The 20800-nt window shown below is 36.9% G+C and overlaps 4 protein-coding genes across 5 annotated transcripts in view; 2 read left to right on the top strand and 2 right to left on the bottom strand.

The window, feature by feature from the left end:
- Positions 1 to 129: 129 nt before the first annotated feature.
- LOC105227373 (protein argonaute-2) lies at positions 130 to 6544 on the top strand. The gene is made up of 10 exons (XM_049459154.1): positions 130 to 292; positions 378 to 500; positions 1220 to 1342; positions 2071 to 3365; positions 3441 to 3529; positions 3620 to 4217; positions 4335 to 4694; positions 4961 to 5599; positions 5720 to 6084; positions 6139 to 6544. The coding sequence occupies exons 1-10, from the start codon at positions 277 to 279 to the stop codon at positions 6227 to 6229; spliced, it is 3699 nt and encodes a 1232-aa protein (XP_049315111.1). The 5' UTR covers positions 130 to 276; the 3' UTR covers positions 6230 to 6544.
- Positions 6545 to 6683: 139 nt separating this feature from the next.
- The window catches only part of LOC105227371 (DNA polymerase eta), an 80603-nt gene continuing 66486 nt past the window's right edge, over positions 6684 to 20800 (top strand). For both annotated transcript variants that reach the window (XM_049459156.1, XM_049459155.1), the window contains exons 1-4: positions 6684 to 7283; positions 7364 to 7631; positions 7699 to 8210; positions 8292 to 10430. In XM_049459156.1, coding sequence (XP_049315113.1) covers positions 7123 to 7283; positions 7364 to 7631; positions 7699 to 8210; positions 8292 to 10065 — 2715 coding nt within the window. In that variant the 5' untranslated portion in view covers positions 6684 to 7122 and the 3' untranslated portion in view covers positions 10066 to 10430. The remainder of the gene's footprint in view (positions 7284 to 7363; positions 7632 to 7698; positions 8211 to 8291; positions 10431 to 20800) is intronic.
- LOC105227437 (larval serum protein 1 beta chain) lies at positions 11503 to 14176 on the bottom strand. The gene is made up of 2 exons (XM_049459161.1): positions 13914 to 14176; positions 11503 to 13841 (listed from the first exon to the last, which is right to left on the bottom strand). Exons 1-2 carry the CDS (start codon positions 14121 to 14123, stop codon positions 11709 to 11711), a joined length of 2343 nt encoding a protein of 780 aa, XP_049315118.1. The 5' UTR covers positions 14124 to 14176; the 3' UTR covers positions 11503 to 11708.
- LOC125775340 (larval serum protein 1 beta chain-like) lies at positions 17330 to 19925 on the bottom strand. The gene is made up of 2 exons (XM_049459162.1): positions 19654 to 19925; positions 17330 to 19581 (listed from the first exon to the last, which is right to left on the bottom strand). Exons 1-2 carry the CDS (start codon positions 19861 to 19863, stop codon positions 17449 to 17451), a joined length of 2343 nt encoding a protein of 780 aa, XP_049315119.1. The 5' UTR covers positions 19864 to 19925; the 3' UTR covers positions 17330 to 17448.

Below are 20800 nucleotides of genomic sequence, written 5' to 3'. Positions count from 1 at the left end.
CGGGATCGCGCTTACTATAAAAATATTGAACGTGTAGCAGGCGCCATAGAATCTGATGATTTTTATTTTTGGTTTTGGTTGCATATGGCATCTCTAAGAGTTGATGGTATACATACAAGGCCGAAATTCCGTTTTCGTTAGACGTTCGCAAGACACCCGAAATATAACAATAAAATATAAACTAATCTGAAAATAATTAAATTTGATACAGTTTGTCTAAGGTAATAAATAGTTTACAGGGAAAGACTCTTTGGAATCTTAAAAACATTGTTAAAAATGGGAAGAAAAAACAGTAAGTTTTATATAGTATTTGTACATACGTGTGCTTTGTTCTTGTTGTGAAATTGCGATAATATATTGTGTATGATCTGCCACAGAAAATAAAAAGTCCGAAGCTGGTGGACAGCCTGAACAACAACCTAAAGAAAATCCGCAGAAGCAATTGGAGTCCCAACAACCAGGCACATCACAACCAAAGCAATCTGCACCTCCACAAGAAAGTAAATATATAATACTCATCATTTCTCATTATTAATTTTTGGGGTTCCCCGAATTATGAATTTTAACACATTCATATCATAACACTTGCAAAATATATGACTCATAATTGATAATTCTCATACATTTTTGTAAATTTAATAATTTTTAGAAAATTCTTAAACGGGTAAAATTAGAATAGCATCCCGGATTCTGGCATAAAATGGGTATCAGTGAGACATTTTGAGGTAAAATCTCAATTTTTGACTAGTTACTATTCACTAAACAGTCTCTAGCGTTAGTCTCAAAATATTGCCTCAAATTTGAGACCTAAAGAATGAAACACCTTACAAAATAGAACATAAGTGAAAAAAATTAAATATTGGTTAAACCAGGGTTATATTGTAGCAGTAGCTTTTTCACTTATATTATGCACTTATATGTACATATGTAATTTGAAGTAGTAGATCGTTATCGATGAAACACAATTTCGAATTTTTTTAGACGTTCGCGAGACATCCGCAATATAGCAATAAAATATAAACTAAATCTGAAAATAAGTAAATTTGATACAGTTTGTTTAAGGTAATAAATAGTCTATAGAGAAAGAGTCTTTGGAATCTTAAATACATTGTTAAAAATGGGAAGAAAAAACAGTAAGTTTTATATAGTATATGTACATATGTGTGCTTTGTTTTTATGAAATTGCGATAATACATATATTGTGTATGATTTGCCACAGAAAATAAAAAGTCCGAAGCTGGTGGACAGCCTGAAAAACAATCTAAAGAAAATCCGCAACATCAATTAGAGTCCCAACAACCAGGCACATCACAACCAAAGCAATCTGCACCTCCACAAGAAAGTAAGTATATAATACTCATCATTTCTAATTATTAATTTTTGGGGTTACCCGAATTATGAATTTTAACATATTCATATCATAACACTTGCAAAATATATGACTCATAATTGATTATTCTCATACATTTTTGTAAATTTAATAATTTTTAGAAAATTCTTAAACTAAATTAAAAATTATAGCAGGATTCTGTAAACAGTCTCTAGTCTGTATTTGAGACATTTTGAGGTAAAATCTCAATTTTTGACTAGTTACTATTCACTAAACAGTCTCTAGTCTGTTCTTGAGACATTTTGAGGTAAATATTGCCTCAATTTGTGACTAGCTACTATTCACTAAACACCTTACAAAATAGAACATAAGTGAAAAAAATTAAATATTGGTTAAACCAGGGTTATATCTGATAGCAGAAGCATTAAAAGTTAAACATATGTACTTATATGTACATATGTAATTTGAAGTAGTAGATCGTTATCGATGAAACACACAATTTCGAATTTTTTTATCATACGTTATTTTGCATTTTAGGTGACGGTATGTAGATATATAATCACACAGTACGAATACATAGATTTACATCTAAAATGAGATTTTTTAACGTTTGTTTTTTTAAATTTGTGCATATAGTGCGTTTTATATGAACATCTGATTTTTTTTGTATGAAGTTATATAATCTTCCATTTAACCGTGCAAAAATGATATCAAGTATACTAGTATTATATTATTGCTAGGTGGACAAAAGAAAAACAAACAGCGGCACAGAGAAGGGAAAAATTCTCAACAGCAGGGAGCACAACAGAAGGAAAGCTTAAAACAGGAGGAACCACAACACCAACCACGTCCCCAGCAGCCGCCAACCCAACCACAGGAACAACGTCCACAACAGCAACAGACACAACAACTAGAGCAGCAAAGCCGACCACAGCAACAACAACCACAACGGCAGCAAGCGCGACCACAGAAACAACATTCACAACCGCAGCAAGCGCGACCACAGCACCAACAAGGTCCCCAGCAAACTTGGCCACAGGGCCAACAAGGTCCACAGCAAACGTGGCCACAGGGCCAACAAGGTCCGCAGCAAACTTGGCCACATGGCCAACATGGTCCGCAGCAAACTTGGCCACAGGGCCAACAAGGTCCGCAGCAAACTTGGCCACAGGGCCAACAAGGTCCACAGCAAACGTGGCACCAGGGCCAACAAGGTCCGCAGCAAGCTTGGCCACAGGGCCAACAAGGTCCACAGCAAACGTGGCACCAGGGCCAACAAGGTCCGCAGCAAACTTGGCCACAGGGCCAACAAGGTCCACAACAAACGTGGCACCAGGGCCAACAAGGTCCGCAGCAAACTTGGCCACAGGGCCAACAAGGTCCACAGCAAACGTGGCCACAGCAGCAGCAAAGCCGCCCACAGCAGGAACGTTCACAATACCAGCAAGGACCACAGCACCAACGAGGTCCACAGCAGCAGCAAAGCCGCCCACAGCAGGAACGTTCACAATACCAAAAAGGCCAACAAGGTCCACAGCAGCATAAGACCCCACAACAACATGAGCGTTCGCAATATCAACAAGGTCCACAACAGCAGAAAACCCCACAGAAACAGCCACAGCCACAGCCACAACACCAACAACGTCCCCAACAGCGTCCCCAACAACAGCAGACCCAACCACAATACCAACAGTCTCCCCAGCAAACTCCAACCCGTCAATCAAGTGTTTCACATTCGTCATCAAGTACATCGCTTTCGTCTGCTCCTTCTCAAAACAGCATATCACCTGGTACTCTAGGTATCAAAGGGGAAGCGGAAGCCAACTATTTAACAATGGATTTAAGTAAAATGCCCAATAAGGCTTACCATTACGATGTTACTATCACTCCAGATCGTCCTAAAAAATTTTTCCGAAATGCTTTTACACAGTTCATGAATACTTATTTGCCAGGTCATTTCGCTGGATTCGATGGAGTAAAGAGTTGTTACTTGTTAGAAATGTTGCCAAAACCAGTTTATGAAGGCGATGTATCGGTAATAATATTACACACGTATATTTATAATAACATTTAATTTGAATGCAAAAATATAATTTATTCTTATGTACAGATTGCGGATTCCGCCTCACGACAAATTCAGTTTAAAGTTTCGATTAAACCCACAGACAATATTGAAGTTGATTTGGGATCACTACGCACGTAAGTCTGGTATTCATTGGTGTTTTTCCGTTCTTTTATATCCGCTCCAACCATTTCAGTTTCTTGTAATATGTAAAATTTTTATTTCAGATACCGTAATGACCGTATTTATGACAAGCCAATGCGTGCTCTACAATGTCTTGAGGTGATTTTAGCAAATGCTTGTCAACAAAAGGGCCTACGTGTCGGTCGTTCCTTTTTCACACGACCTAAACAGACATTAGATCTCGAGGGAGGTTATGAGTTATATACTGGTCTTTACCAGGCAGCTATTTTAGGCGATGTGCCTTATTTAAATGTTGATATTTCAAATAAGTCATTTCCTATGGCATTAAATTTAATTGAATTGTTGAACGTGTTGCGTATTGATCCAGGACGTAGTCTAGAACCACGGGGTTTACAAAGCCTTAGTGCTCACCTTAGAGCTTTAAAAGTAATTTACAGTCCCCCTCCTTCTTTTGGTGCTGCACCACGGTCTTATAAAGTAAACGAAGTTAGCAGAGAATCGGCAAGTTCTTTGTCTTTTAAAATTGACACTGGAGAGAAATTAACTGTTCAGAGCTACTTTGCTAGTCGAGGTTACAAATTAAAATATCCTCACTTAGGCTGTGTTGTAGCAGGATCTTCGGTAAAACCAAATTACCTACCGATCGAGCTATGCAGCATTGAACCAGGCCAAGCTATTAAGGTAAGTAAAATTAAACCCCAGATTAAATACAAATATAGATGAATAACGATGACGATTTATTAAAATTCTCATACTAAACCTACCTTTCAACAAATTTCTAAAATTTCCGTTTTTAAGAAAAAGGACGGAAAAGCCCAAGTTCAAAAGATGATTAAATTTGCTGCCACATCAACTGATGAACGAAAAAGAAAAATAATGGAAAAACTCCAATATTTTTTGCATAACAACGACATACTTTTGCAAAAGTTTGGAATTCGAATTGATAATCAATTCATAAAGGTACCAACACGATTACTAAGAGCACCGTCAATTGAATATCGGTTAGGCAAACTCGTAGATCCTCGAAATGGTTCCTGGCGCAATTTAGAATATTTGCAAACTGGCGTGACATTGAAGAAAACTGGTCACAAGTGGGCGGTCATTCATAATCCGTCTAGGTTTTTGCGACATGGCACTTTGCTAGATTTTTCAAACATGGTGAGTATTGTTTTCAAGTAAAGCTTTTACTTTTTCTTGCCTCAAAAAATATACATGAAAACCATAACAAAGTTATCCACTTTAATTCAGTCCACATAATTTATTTTATTGTGTCTCTGTTTGAGGCTCTCATTGCATATTTTTTTAATACGGCTGCATGGCTTTATTAAACTATTTATACATTTTCTTTACAATATTTATATATTTTTAATTATACTGGCAACTTGCAAATATTTATAGTATATGATCTTTAATTTGTCATACAGTTATTTAATGAAGCTAAGCGAATGGGCATAAATTTGGATTCCGAGAGAGAGATACAGGAAACCAGAGACATTGTTAAAACATTGGAGGAATATAAAAGAAAAGATTACGACTTGGTTATAGTAGTGATTCCCAATTTTGGTACATCGTACGCTGATATAAAACAAAAAGCCGAATTAGTTTGCGGGCTCCTCACTCAATGTATCAAAGAACAAACTTTGAATCGACGTGTGGACAATCAATTAATTGGCAATTTATTATTGAAAATAAATTCAAAGCTGAATGGATCTAATCACAAAATTTCAGCTAAATCCCATATTGTACTCGATCACGCCATGTTTATGGGGGCGGATGTCACTCATCCATCACCCGATCAACGGAATATACCAAGTGTTGTTGGTGTAGCAGCTTCCCATGATTTAAATGGAGCTTCTTATAACATGCAGTATCGTTTGCAAGAATCTGCAAAAGAAGAAATAGATGACATGCAAAGCATTAGTCGTCACCATTTGAGAGTATATTTCCAAAAGAATAATTGTTATCCGAATAACATTATTTATTACCGCGATGGGGTGTCTGATGGGCAATTTAAGAAGGTGAATAATTTCGAAGTCAGCGCTATACGCGCAGTATGCAAAGAAGTAAGTGTTACGTGGTGTATTATTCAGTAACAAGCAATAGCAATTTAAATGTTCTTACATACAATTAGAATATTATTTTCTTTTGTTGTACGCTAATTCAATTTCATAATCTTATTCCAGCTTCGCATTTCGCCTAAAATAACATGTATAATTGTGGTGAAACGACATCATACTCGCTTCTTCCCTACCAAACCTACTGGAGATAAATGGAACAATGTCTTGCCCGGCACAGTTGTTGATCAAAAAATCGTTCACCCGAACGAAACACAGTTCTTTATGGTAAGCCACCAGTCAATTCAAGGGACAGCAAAGCCCACACGTTACAACGTTCTCGTGGATGACGCAAAATTTACAATGGATGAATTACAAATGATGACTAATAACTTATGCTATATGTTTCCGCGTTGTAATCGCGCAGTTTCTTACCCAGCGCCTGCTTATCTTGCACATTTGGTTGCAGCTCGTGGCCGTGTTTACATCGACGGGTAATTCTTTCTTTTGAATTTTTGTTTCGTTCATTAACGAGTAACTTTTTTCAGACCCCCTCTAAGGCGAGCTCTTCGCGACGAGTATAATAAACGACTCATTAATGAATCCTTTATGCAAAATACTCCCATGTTTTTTGTATAAACATATAATTAATATATATATACATATTTTTCTATATCCAAGTTAATAAATTGCTATATAATTGAGTATAGGTAGCAATGAAATATTGGGGATGTTCGAGTCTTGAATCACTGCGGTATTATAGCAAGGCACACTCGAACATCCCCTCAATTTCAAATGTTGCACCTGAACAATGGCAAACATAGTTATCTATATACATATATATTATCATCTACTGTTTTTAATCAAATTACATATGCACTTTAAAATCCAAATATATTATATTTTCCGTTTGCAAAACCCAAGTACCTGGAATAAAATTCCCTGTGTACTTTATTAATATGTTTCAATTGAATGAAGGACGATTTACTGTTTCTGTTTTAATATTTCTTCACAAGATACCTTTTTCGTTCAGATAATAGAATTAACCGAATTAGTGTGTTTCTCATAGCGAATTTTGTCGTTACAACAACAGCAATAATAATATATGATGGCGAAATTACAAATATATGTATATACAATATATATACATATGTAAGCGAACGTGAACGTCCTTACTTTAATAAACTGTCTTATAGCCCTGACAGACGACAGCGCTAATATGCATTAGCGGGCTTCATTTGCATTTATTTGCGCATTTGACCCGTGTTAATGCAAGTTTGTAATGCACAAGAATTTTGTGCATTTGGTTGAATTTACCAAGTTGGAGTAGGCAACACTGCTCAAAAATAGCCGATTTTTGCTATTTTTTGACAGATGTCGCACTGTGCACTGCTATCCATTCATGTCAGCTGATGTTTAAAACAACAGGTTTTGGCGCGCAATTTAGTTTGTGATGAAATTTCGTGCGTTAGTAAATTTTTATGTGCAAAATATTGATTTGTTTTTAAAAATATATTTATGCTGTTGCGAAAATGTCTACACGCAGTTGTGTACCGATGCAACAAAAATATAATCGAGTAGTTGTACTTGTGGATATGGATTGTTTCTTTTGCCAAGTCGAGGAGAAACTAAATCCCCAACTTAAAGGACAACCAATAGCCGTAGTGCAGTATAATGCCTGGCGCGGTGGCGGGTAAGCATAATTAATATCAATACTAATTTCATAACAACAGTGATTTCACTTTTTTAAATAATATATGTATATGTATTAAGCATTATTGCTGTGAACTATGCAGCGCGTGCCAAAGGTGTAACGCGTCATATGCGCGGAGATGAGGCAAAGGAACGTTGTCCCGAAATACAATTGGTTAAAGTACCAAATATACGAGAAAAAGCCGATTTGGGCAAGTATCGTGAGGCAGGCAAAGAAGTGGCTACTGTGCTACAACGTTTTACACCACTGTTGGGGCGGGCTTCGGTTGACGAGGCTTATTTAGATATAACGGAGGAGGTCAATAAGCGCTTAGAAGACATGAATGCGGTAAGTAAACTTTATTAAGCAAATAATTTAAATATTTCAAAAATAATTATTCTGTTATTTTGTTAAGGGTTCATTTATGCTTCAACCGGAGGCTCTTATAAACACCTATGCTGTAGGTTATACTGGCATTGGTGATTATTTAAATGTGATCACGAAACGTTTCAATGAGCCTAATGCGGAGTATTTAGACACAGAATATGGTTCATACGCACAAGCTCATGACCATGCCGATATGGCGGCTATACGCCAAAGTGATATTCGCTTGCTAATCGGTGCAGCGGTGGCCAGTGAAGTGCGTGCAGCTGTTAAGGCCGAAACAGGCTATGAATGTTCTGCTGGAATTGCACACAATAAAATTCTCGCCAAATTGGCATGCGGTATTAATAAGCCAAATAAGCAGACCATTTTGCCGTTGGGAGAGATACCAAAGTTATTCGAAACTTTGCCACTTACCAAAATACAAGGATTGGGTGGGAAGTTTGGCGAAAATATATGTACCTGCTTGAACATTCGCTTTCTGGGAGAGTTATTACCCTTTTCCGAGCAGGAGTTGCAACGGAAATTCGATGAAAAGAATGGGTGGGTTATATTTGTTTCCATAGTCTACTAGAGTCATAGTAAGACAAAGTTACTAATTTCATTGTGTGCAATTACTTCTAGCACTTGGTTATATAACATTTGCCGCGGCATTGATTTGGAAGCGGTTACACCACGCTTTTATTCCAAAAGTATCGGTTGTTGCAAGAAATTTCCCGGACGCAATAATATAACTGGTTTAAATACATTGCGTCATTGGCTGGGTGAGCTGTCTAATGAAATTTGCGATCGCATGGATAAAGATATGCTGGAAAATAATCGTCGAGCCAAACAAATGGTGCTAAGCTTTGTGCAGGAATTCGATGGTGAAGAGGTATCGAGCTCACGTTCAGTGCCGCTTAAGGGTTACGATCAGGAGACATTAACCAAAAGCAGCTTGGAAGTGCTGCAGACACATACGAAACAATTTTTCAAGTCCGGCAGCTCACTAGCTTTGAACAATCCCATTAAATTTTTGGGTATTAGTGTGGGCAAGTTTGAAACAATACAAAGTGGACAGAATAAATTGCAGGTAATGTTTGCCAATATAGCAGCTAAGAAGAAAAACGAAACGGACAATGACTTGCCAACGGTAGGCCGTGAAAATAACGAAACTACATGTAAGGACACACCTGTTGCAAAGAAACCCACATTTTTGCCAAATTTTTTGCAACGTGATTCTAATGCAAATAATTTGACTGATTTAAAAGCTAACAGCATTACTAGTGCTATAAATGTGGACAAAAATTTAACAGTAACGAATGCAGAGCAGCCTGCTATAAGTTTAACAAATAAATGTGATAATTCAGAGCCACCAGAAGTACGTAGCTTCTTTCTAAATGCTTTAAAAAAGCAAAGACCTAAGGAGAGTACATGCTCGTCAACTACCGTTAATGTTGAAGCCGAAAATAATGTTTTCACCAATAATTATGAAGAGGAGCATACAACTGATATTTCGAAAAGTTTTTTTGCAAAGTTTTTAAAAAAGTCGGATATTGAAGAGAATAATGTACAAAAATTTATACAAAGAAACACGAACCAGCTACCAAATACCGCACCATGCCAAAGCACTAATGTAATAGAAACTCATATGACAACAACGACAACAACAAAAATCAATGCAATAGATTTAACTGCTGAGTTAGAACAACACATTGATGAAACAACGTTCGAAACCAAATCGACAGCAACAACAGCCACCATCAACGGTGTCAATACAACAACAAATAAACGCAAATATACCGCTTTGGGCGGCAATATATCGCCAACTCACAATTCACCAAAAAACATGTGGCCAGTAAGGGCTAATCGTACACCTTCACCATCATATGAAGCAAGTTATGTTGAATTTGCGGTGCCAGAGTTGCGTCCGGAATTCCTACTGATGACCAAATGTGCCACTTGCAAAGCGGATATACCCTCCGATGCACGTTCAATACAGCTGCATCAAGACCACCATGTAGCCATGCAGCTTAGTCAACAAATACGTGACGAATATCGCAAGGAAGTCAAAACAAAACTAAGTGCGCAGAAAGCCACAGCAACCGCATCGGTTACAGGCAAAAAATCCAAAAAATCACCAGTACAAGCAACAAAGGCCGGCAGCAACAAAGCCGGCACCAGCATAACCAAATTTCTAAAACCCATTAAGACCAGTACAACGACAATTGCCTCAAATGCAACTCCATTTGTTGTGGAGTCAAGGCCTCCTAGTATAGTAATCAATCTGTTAGATACCACTGTGCAGGAAACGGTGGTTTGTGTCGAGTGCAACTTGCCCATAGTCACAACTGCCTTGCAAGAGCATAAAGATTTTCATGTTGCCAAGGCTCTACAGCGCCAACTCAACATGTTGTAGATGCGCACTGTGTCGGCGGCTAAAAATTCAAATGAACCTAGTCATAACAACAGCTTGAATTTAAGTCACGCGAGTGTTAAAACGTGAAACAAATCACATTCAAATTGATAGACCAATAAGTACCTAAATACATACATAAATAAGTGTTCTAAGTATAAGTGTTCTAAGTAAGCAAGTAGAAGTGTTTTAAGTAAGCAAGTTTAAGTGTTCTAAGTAAGCAAGTATAAGTGTCTTAAGTAAGCAAGTTTAAATGTTCTAAGTAAGCAATCATACATCTATCAGCAGATTAACATATGTTCTTTGTGGATCACCTTAAATACATGCACACATTTCAACTTTTACCACTCTCATATAAACAGCATAAGGTAAGCGTTTCATTATTGTTTTAGTTTATTTTAATTTTTAGGTTACTATTTGGAGTCCGTTTGGTATCAAAACCGAACAAATATGATAATTTAAAAATCCTTATGTACATACATACTTCAAGTATATTAAGGGTCGTTTTATGAATGTCTGGTTAGCAGCCATCTGTCAGTTTAATTCTGGTTAACTTAACTAAGACTCCTCTACCAGAGGTAAACTGACAGATGGCTGCTAACCAGACATTGAGAAAACGTCCATAAATATATAACTTTCTATTTTGGGGGGTTATATCCAATTGCAAATCGGAAAATTTTCAAAATTTAAGGTACTTTAATAATCGGCGAGTTATTGTGAAAAGCTTTTCGGATAATATTTTCAAATACGTTTTCAAATATGTGTATGTATGTACATATATACTTTCGATATATGTATATGCAACACGAAATTCGAAATTTACAAGGGGACATAACTCTTTAAATAAACTGCACATAGTTATTATGCGCTTCCTCTTTTTCAAAAACTCTCTTGTAATACCAAAAATCAAGCTACATACTCGTACGTTAATTGCATCAGAATAATATTTTTTTATCTAACGCTTGTTAATAGCATCATTGAATAAAAAATAAATTTCCTAATGCGAAGATCTTCAAATAAGCGAAATTTGGAGGTGGAATGTTCAAAAGAAAGATTTCGAGTTCAAATTTTACTCGTTTAAATCCTCTAAATCTGTCGACTTTTAAAAGTTAAGGAGATCGCTTAATTTTTTCTTCATATACTGCTTTTAAGCTGGTCTTAGTAGCTATCGGATTTTGATTTAGAAGGAAAAATTCTGTTTTTAGTACTGCACATTTTAAATTTCTCGTAATTGATCGTTAATTTTTCTACGATCTTTTGCACAGACTTTTGAAAATTTAAATGTATCTATTGTGTAAACCTTAGCACGAAGTTATTTTGAATTCGCAGTTACAAATCCAAAATAAAATAATCCAAATCACCGTCGGAACTGTATCAAAAAAAACTTTGAATATTATAAGTTCATAACCTCAACTCCCATATAAAAATCGAAAACATACATTTCTATAAGTTTTGAATTGCCTTAGCAATTATTTGCATTTTTTTAATATTTTCATTTGCTTGATTAACATTATAGACTTAATTAACACTTGATGCTCAATTAATAAGTAGGTACTAGAACCCCATCACAGTGTATTTGATTGACAAGATTTTCATTATTTCCTTAAAAATAGCCAATTTTATATCCGCTCACTTGATCTCTCGTTCTAATTAAAGTATTTGGTGTAGTATTCATTGTAGAAGTTGTAGTCGAAGTGGCCGTAGTTCTTGTAATTCTCGTAGTATTGCTTCAGTGTGTCATTGTGGTAGATGCTCACATCCTTGAAGTAAATGTTGGGCACGAAGAATTGAGATAAATCAATGGGACGATCAAATGGATAGCCGAATGGCTTGTTATCAACGTAACGTAATCCCGTGCCAATACCAGAAAGGTAGGTGACATCAATGTTTGAGGGTTGTTCGATAGAGCCATCGTATGGAGTAATGTAAAATACGAACTGTACCGGTAGACCACTCTCCCAACCCTTAGGTAGGAGCAGACGATCTGGGAATGCACGGTGTGATTCGCTAATTTCTACAGGATATTCGTATTTGCCGTCGAAGGCAGCCATCACATAGTGATACAATTCAGTGTAGGTGGTGCGATCCTTAACAGTCCAGTAGAATTCCTCAGATGAACGTTTGATGACATTCTCGCCAGCGGCCAATTCATAGACGAATTCGTCCAATTCAATGAAATTCATGCGATTATCGTTCAGCGAAATAATACGTCCATATTCGTCGTATTTAGGACCGTAGAATGTACGAAGAACAACCTTCTGTGCCTTTTCAGATTCGACAGTGACATCATAGTGGAATGGTTTGTGGTTGAGACGCATTTGACGAGCGTACAATGATTTGTCCCATACGAATTTACCATCGTCGAAGACCATTTTGTCGTTCAACAAGTTGGTAACATCAATATCAACCAAATCGAAATAGGTGACCAATTCACTAACGCTGGCATCCTTGACTTGAACTCCGTGAGCAACTAGTTCTTCTTGTGTGTATGGTGTGAAGTGGTATTTGAAACGATAGAAGACATCGGTGATTTTCTTGTAGAAGCTGTACCACATTGGATCACGCAACATGGTTTCGAAGTTGAGGAAAACATTTGGATATACCTCAAAGTCGTTGTAGTCTACATCAGCGAGGTACATATGACTCAACATATTCCAATAACTGAAGAAGAATTTATCGAAAGTATCGATATTTGATTGAGTGTAACTTCCGATGAGCTCAATAGATTCGGGTTTGCGCATATCGATCTTGTGTCCATCAGCGGTGGTATAGTATCCATAATCGATGATATCGTAGATACGCTTGAAGGCGCTTTGAATTTGGTTCAACATGTCGTATTTGCCATAAGATCTACGTTCAAAGTAGTTGCTGCGAGTGCTGAAACCAATTCCGTTATAGGAAATCAATTCGGAATCATATCCGTATTCGTAAGCGTGATTCCAGGAGAAATCGTCAATTTCACCGAAACCATGAGACAAACGTTCCATATAGTAACGGCTCAGGATTTGGTCCACATTGTACAACCACAATTCACCACGACGATCCTTATTCAAACCGAAAGTTTCGCCATCCAAGAAGAAAGCGTAATCCATGTTCAAGTAGTACCAATAAGAGTTCCAACCCAAATCTTCAGTGAAGTATGACAATACAGAGTGTTCGTTGTAGTAGTCAATGTCACGTGTGTAATCAACCGGATGCCAGAACATGTTGATATTCTTCATGAAGGACACATATTTTTCATCAGAAACAATTTCGTAAGTGTTTTCACGTAGAGGGAAGCTCTTCTCGGCAGCGTACCACTGCTCGTCCAAACCCATAAGTCTCCACCATTGGTAGGTCTTGAAGTCCTTTATATAGAAATAACCCTGGTTGTAGTATCGGTTGGTCTTGTGGTAGACATCGAGCAATTCTTTCTCGTATTGACTGTATTTGCTCCAGGTGTTGTAATCGAATTTCTCAGCTTGATATATGAGTTTGCTGTTGAGGAAATATTGTGGGAAGATTTCGTAGATGGATGGTAGTACCAGACCCTTGAAGTCATCACGATGGATGACAGCCAAAGTCAGAGCATAGATGAACATGCCTTCGTTGACATGGATGCGAGCCCATGCAACGTTGGCTTGGAAGGTTTCCCAATCCTTGGCGTAGTAGAAGAAGTTAAAGAGACCGTAAGCTTGTTTGTGGTGAGTCTTAACGAGGGCACCAAAGAATTCACCTCTAGGCAATAGAGCGCCCATTTTGTAGGACTCGTAGAATTTCTCCATATATTGATCGAAGTGCTAGAAATGCCAAGTGTATATATAATATTAGCTTCATTTAGGGATAAGTGATAATTATTAATTGAAACTTACGTTGTAAAGTGCCTTGTCGTAGACCAAAGTGTGGCCCAACTTGATGTACTCCTCGAACATCAGTGGATCCTCCACACGGTAAACGATTTCCAAAAGGAACTTCTGTTTCTGCAAGAAAACATGATCGGCTACGGGAGACTTCTTGATAGAAGAAACGCTAGCGGTGGCCACTAGGCCAACAAGGGCCAAAAGAACGATAGTTAACTTCATTGCGACAACTGCTCCGGATTAGATACTCAGCTCCAATGCCAAAAGACTGTTGATTGCAGAAGCATAGGCCTCAGCTTTTATACCAAAAATTTCTTTGTTTGCATTACTTAGGGTCAAAATTTAATGACTTCATTTTGGCGATATGCTATTTGCTAAAAATAAGTTATACTCATCTCATCCACCTTATTATATGTTTTATGTGTCCGTTTATTTGTATGTTATCGAAATTGGTGTCGGTCTATGCCGAAATTAATTATATATTCTAAAAAAATTGCATTGAAATCGAAAATATAAATTTTGCTGATAACGGATGTGAAACACTCGACACCAACAACAAACAAAGAAATAAGAACCTGGTTTTTAACATAATGCTTCATTAATGCAGTCGTATATTTCTTCGAGATAGGCTATATGCAGACATTTTGATCATATATTTCGTACCTCCATTAATAAGACGGGAGCTATAGGCTCAGAACATAATTGTTGTAAAACATCTTTCCTATATACTGTGGTTAAGATATATAGTAACACATCCGTTTTCAAAAAAACTCGCTGATCAACGCTTTTTCTTATGGTCATTAAAAATCCGCGATGTGTAGCAAGTTTCATATTTATTCGTTTGCTTTCCGATTGCCACAGCTCGAAATTGATAGACAATGTTGGCCTTCGAAGTCAGATACCAGTACTAAAAGTATGCTACTTTCCTCAAAAAATTATTAACGGCTGTGTCTCATATTTAAGAAAATAGATGCACTCGTCTATGGGACGTCCTTAAATTGGTATCGATTTAGCTTGACTGTTGTTGATGTTGAATAAAAATGAGACATACTCACATACTGGTCGGATCGATCAGAATAATTACTTTTGTAAAGATACTTATGTTTATATTCGGGTTTCGGTTGAAACTGTCAGTCAACCTAGTTTTAGTCTTACTGGTGGTCCTCAAGAGAAGAATGGGGTCATTCTGAATTACGATGAAGTGGCACTAACAATGCATACTGTGGAATTGATCTTGACAAATTAATACTCAGTTTTTGGCCATTATTATATTTTCTAAATTAATTCTAGATATAGACCGTGAAATGCGGTATGAAGTTTACCGGAAGTTCGAAAATATTTGTATTAGGTATAGGAGTCACTGACCTTTTTGTTTACATTTACCCAATCTTACAACTTTTGTTTACATTTAGCCGAGACAATAACCTTTGTTTACATTTACTCATGTCCAAAGCTTGGACGTAGGATTTTAAGATTTCAGCCTAAAATATGCAAGCAAGCTTGGGACATAAAATTCATTTTGATGAAGTAAAAAAGCTTGCATGTCTTTTTGAAGTCTTCGTGATAATATGAATATCTCAAAGACAAACCGATATTTTCGGTAAAAACTTCGCAAAAGGAATAGTTGTCCCTAGCTATATCTTTGCGCCTAAGCTGCGTTTCTCTTTACATTCCAACCCATAGCAGTGTAAACTTTATCTTTATTTTGGAGATTTTTTCTACTGTTCATTACATCTTTAAATTGTAACCTCTCGTTACTAGTTAAAACAATGAGATAGTTTGAAGATTTTTCGTGGCTTAAATCATTTAAATTTAGGGATTACTTAAATACGTAACATTTGAAACAATTCGTCTGTTTAACCCACAGTAATATTTCATTATAGTTAAACAAAAAAAAAGAAAAACAAAATGCATTCAAATAAATTGTCAAACAGATGTGCAAATTCATAGTTATTTCACCTCCATAGATACATATGTACGTTCATACATCATCTGTTATCAGTAAGGCGGGCAACTCGAACTGGAGCTTAACACACTTGTTGGTTTATTAAAAAAACCAAAAAAATTATTGTTTGCACAAGTTCCGATTTTAAGCACCTGTTCGTGTAGCGTTTCGTTACTGTGGTCAAAGGTCCGTGAAAAAGATTCATGTGTACATATATTGTATGTCTATGATTACGAAAATTAAAGTAAATTCGAAAACGTGCCTTTAATACGCCAATAAAAATAAACACATACATTATATTATTATTTTTTTTTTTGCGTTATAGATTGAAGGTTTCACTTTTTAAGCATAGCACATAATTTAATATGCATAATTTCTAACATGTAACTTTTTGATCGCTAAGTTGTTGTTATTTTGAGGTTATTGCATTATGCCACCTTCATAGAAACCCTCCTCCCTCTTGGCAAAAAGCTCTGACGGTCGATTTTCACAAACTTCTCTTGAAGCGAACTTTTCCCAGCAAATATTTGTGAGATTTTTGGATTTTTTCATATATGGAATTTTACATTTTTTGTTAATAAGTTAATATGTTTAATTTTTACTAATAGAATACATGAACTAATAATACAACTCAATAAAACATAGTTTAATGCCTACTTTATGATTTTATTCTGTTAAATACCGACAAGGTAGAATTCGTGGTTTAGTTTTGTTGCATACTGTATATCACATCAGACATCTGATTACTTTCATTTTAAAATGCGGGTCTAGGCATTTCTTTCGAATGCATCGATTCCCCGAATAAAGAGGTATTCTTGGTGAGGTAGACTTAATAAAATATGGGAAATGGTGTGAAAGCCTCTATTACGATATGCTCAAAAGTTATGCAGAAATCCTTACGACAGTTAAATGGGCTATATTGTCTCGGACATATCATTGGAGTGAATCTATAGAATAAAGTTGTTTTGCGATCTCTAAAGTCGCTGAAGTACTTGTAAAGGAAGCATATCATAAGTAAATAGTAAATAAATAAGAGAGGACTCACATATACATATTTCAGGTGTTGGCTTAATATTAAAAATGGCGCAATCGTACATTATTACCTGAATATTATTTTTTGAATTTCATTAAAGGTATATGTGCGATTAAAATTACAGTTGATAGGCACTGAAGACTTGGGCACTTTCCATCAAACATTTATGTCCGATTTTAATTAAATTCGTCCTATTTTTGGTAGTGAAAAGTTTTTGACACCTTGTTGTACTTTACTTCCTGCACTCGCACTTCTTTATCTATTTGTTATTTTTTCTATTTTCTGCATCTGCATTTAAACCTGGTGCCTTTCCACCCAAAGCCTCATATCTGAGTAGTAGTGTATGCTGAGTTATCTTCTAGTTTCTTTTCTATTAACAATTTTACGCAACTAAGAAAAATATCAATAATAAGGGGGTCTGACTTCTTTAAATACCATAATTGAAAGATATTATTTATACTTTAATCGCCATAGCAATTAATTGCATCACTTTTTATTACATTTACATTTGCTTGACTAACAATTAACTAAAAAAGCATGATATATCTCTATTCCACAGCCAGCTCGATTTAGTTGAAGTATTTGGTGTAGTATTCGTTGTAGAAGTTGTAGTCGAAGTGGCCGTAGTTCTTGTAATTCTCGTAGTATTGCTTCAGTGTGTCATTGTGGTAGATGCTCACATCCTTGAAGTAAATGTTGGGCACGAAGAATTGAGATAAATCAATGGGACGATCGAATGGATAGCCGAATGGCTTGTTATCAATGTAACGTAATCCCGTGCCAATACCAGAAAGGTAGGTGACATCAATGTTTGAGGGTTGTTCGATAGAGCCATCGTATGGAGTAATGTAAAATACGAACTGTACCGGTAGACCACTCTCCCAACCCTTAGGTAGGAGCAGACGATCTGGGAATCCACGGTGTGATTCGCTAATTTCTACAGGATATTCGTATTTGCCGTCGAAGGCAGCCATCACATAGTGATACAATTCAGTGTAGGTGGTGCGATCCTTAACAGTCCAGTAGAATTCCTCAGATGAACGTTTGATGACATTCTCGCCAGCGGCCAATTCATAGACGAATTCGTCCAATTCAATGAAATTCATGCGGTTATCGTTCAGCGAAATAATACGTCCATATTCGTCGTATTTAGGACCGTAGAATGTACGAAGAACAACCTTCTGTGCCTTTTCAGATTCGACAGTGACATCATAGTGGAAAGGTTTGTGGTTGAGACGCATTTGACGAGCGTACAATGATTTGTCCCATACGAATTTACCATCGTCGAAGACCATTTTGTCATTCAACAAGTTGGTAACATCAATATCAACCAAATCGAAATAGGTGACCAATTCACTAACGCTGGCATCCTTGACTTGAACTCCGTGAGCAACTAGTTCTTCTTGTGTGTATGGTGTGAAGTGGTATTTGAAACGATAGAAGACATCGGTGATTTTCTTGTAGAAGCTGTACCACATTGGATCACGCAACATGGTTTCGAAGTTGAGGAAAACATTTGGATATACCTCAAAGTCGTTGTAGTCTACATCAGCGAGGTACATATGACTCAACATATTCCAATAACTGAAGAAGAATTTATCGAAAGTATCGATATTTGATTGAGTGTAACTTCCGATGAGCTCAATAGATTCGGGTTTGCGCATATCGATCTTGTGTCCATCAGCGGTGGTATAGTATCCATAATCGATGATATCGTAGATACGCTTGAAGGCGCTTTGAATTTGGTTCAACATGTCGTATTTGCCATAAGATCTACGTTCGAAGTAGTTGCTGCGAGTGCTGAAACCAATACCGTTATAGGAAATCAATTCGGAATCATATCCGTATTCGTAAGCGTGATTCCAGGAGAAATCGTCAATTTCACCGAAACCATGAGACAAACGTTCCATATAGTATCGGCTCAGGATTTGGTCCACATTGTACAACCACAATTCACCACGACGATCCTTATTCAAACCGAAAGTTTCGCCATCCAAGAAGAAAGCGTAATCCATGTTCAAGTAGTACCAATAAGAGTTCCAACCCAAATCTTCAGTGAAGTATGACAATACAGAGTGTTCGTTGTAGTAGTCAATGTCACGTGTGTAATCAACCGGATGCCAGAACATGTTGATATTCTTCATGAAGGACACATATTTATCATCAGAAACAATTTCGTAAGTGTTTTCACGTAGAGGGAAGCTCTTCTCGGCTGCGTACCACTGCTCGTCCAAACCCATAAGTCTCCACCATTGGTAGGTCTTGAAGTCCTTTATATAGAAATAACCCTGGTTGTAGTATCGGTTGGTCTTGTGGTAGACATCGAGCAATTCTTTCTCGTATTGACTGTATTTGCTCCAGGTGTTGTAATCGAATTTCTCAGCTTGATATATGAGTTTGCTGTTGAGGAAATATTGTGGGAAGATTTCGTAGATGGATGGTAGTACCAGACCCTTAAAGTCATCACGGTGGATGACAGCCAAAGTCAGAGCATAGATGAACATGCCTTCGTTGACATGGATGCGAGCCCATGCAACGTTGGCTTGGAAGGTTTCCCAATCCTTGGCGTAGTAGAAGAAGTTAAAGAGACCGTAAGCTTGTTTGTGGTGAGTCTTAACGAGGGCACCAAAGAATTCACCTCTAGGCAATAGAGCGCCCATTTTGTAGGACTCGTAGAATTTCTCCATATATTGATCGAAGTGCTAGAAATGCCAAGTGTATATATAATATTAGCATCATTTAGGGATAAGTGATGATTATTAATTGAAACTTACGGTGTAAAGTGCCTTGTCGTAGACCAAAGTGTGGCCCAACTTGATGTACTCCTCGAACATCAGTGGATCCTCCACACGGTAAACGATTTCCAAAAGGAACTTCTGTTTCTCCAAGAAAACATGATCAGCAACGGGAGACTTTTTTATGGAAGAAACGCTAGCGGCGGCCACTAGGCCAACAAGGGCCAAAAGAACGATAGTTAACTTCATTGCGAAAACTGCTCCGGATTAGATACTCAGCTCCAATGCCTAAAGACTGTTGCTGTTTCGACAACATAGTAGCCTTTATATACAATTGCTGTTATCAGTAGGCGAGCAGCTTTTGTCTATCGTGCAGCTGAAGAAAGCGTTCATGCCAATCGTCGGTTCTGCGTGACCTTTTTGACCATGCTAGTATTTCAGTCTGCCTTATTGAATGTTAAAAAAATTGCATTTGCTGTCTTAATATTACACTTTTTTCACTAAGGTGAGAGCAGCTTTAACTTCGGTATGTATGTATGTCTATTTGTGCGAATTTATTTGCATGTGTTACATATACATACATATTCGGTGTGATAATACTCGTACTATCAGAGCCCACTGATTCAATGCTATGGTCGGCGGCCATTTGTTTACATGGTGCATTCTGGAACAGATGTGCTAAAATCATATTTAATTAAAATTCAAACAGATTCACAAACATATGAAATAAAAAATGATTGTGCTAATTGGTGTGGCGTCCATGCCTTATCAATTATCAGTGTCTTGGAAAACTACCCACTTTCATTCAAGACTCAATGAGTCTTCAAAAATTATTCAGTCCATTTATGCTTGTTTGTTTTGAAAATATATTATAAGTCATGAGATGTCTTCAATTCGGTGGTGTTCGAAGATTTTTCCTTCTATATTCAACATTTCAACAACATTGAACGGAAAAGACTATAAATTGATCATATCGTTATTGAGTAAACTCACTTATGGCGAGGTAAATTTGAAAGATCCGTGAATATTTTATGTAGAATGGTGAATTTTTTGTTTCGCAAAGGGCGGCCACGAATTATAAATTAGCGTAGGCGCAGATGACCACCCTATTTGTTTCAAAAAAAAAGTTTTTGAATATTTACTTCTCAAATTTAATCTGCATTGTTGACGACGACCGAGTCACATA

This window comes from Bactrocera dorsalis, chromosome 5, assembly GCF_023373825.1.
Source record: "Bactrocera dorsalis isolate Fly_Bdor chromosome 5, ASM2337382v1, whole genome shotgun sequence".
In the NCBI taxonomy this organism is placed as follows: domain Eukaryota; kingdom Metazoa; phylum Arthropoda; class Insecta; order Diptera; family Tephritidae; genus Bactrocera; species Bactrocera dorsalis.
The sequence above is the reverse complement of the archived record's forward strand: the minus strand, read 5'-3'. Positions and strand labels throughout refer to the sequence as shown.

Bases quoted from the DNA above. Each gene is read 5' to 3' on its own strand.
- LOC105227373 (XM_049459154.1), top strand. The intron at 501-1,219 runs GTAAATATATAA...GATTTGCCACAG, and splicing joins ATCTGCACCTCCACAAGAAA to AAAATAAAAAGTCCGAAGCT. The intron at 5,600-5,719 runs GTAAGTGTTACG...ATCTTATTCCAG, and splicing joins TACGCGCAGTATGCAAAGAA to CTTCGCATTTCGCCTAAAAT.
- LOC105227437 (XM_049459161.1), bottom strand. From the start codon at position 14,123: ATGAAGTTAACTATCGTTCTTTTGGCCCTTGTTGGCCTAGTGGCCACC. The intron at 13,842-13,913 runs GTAAGTTTCAAT...TGGCATTTCTAG, and splicing joins ACGACAAGGCACTTTACAAC to CACTTCGATCAATATATGGA.
- LOC125775340 (XM_049459162.1), bottom strand. From the start codon at position 19,863: ATGAAGTTAACTATCGTTCTTTTGGCCCTTGTTGGCCTAGTGGCCGCC. The intron at 19,582-19,653 runs GTAAGTTTCAAT...TGGCATTTCTAG, and splicing joins ACGACAAGGCACTTTACACC to CACTTCGATCAATATATGGA.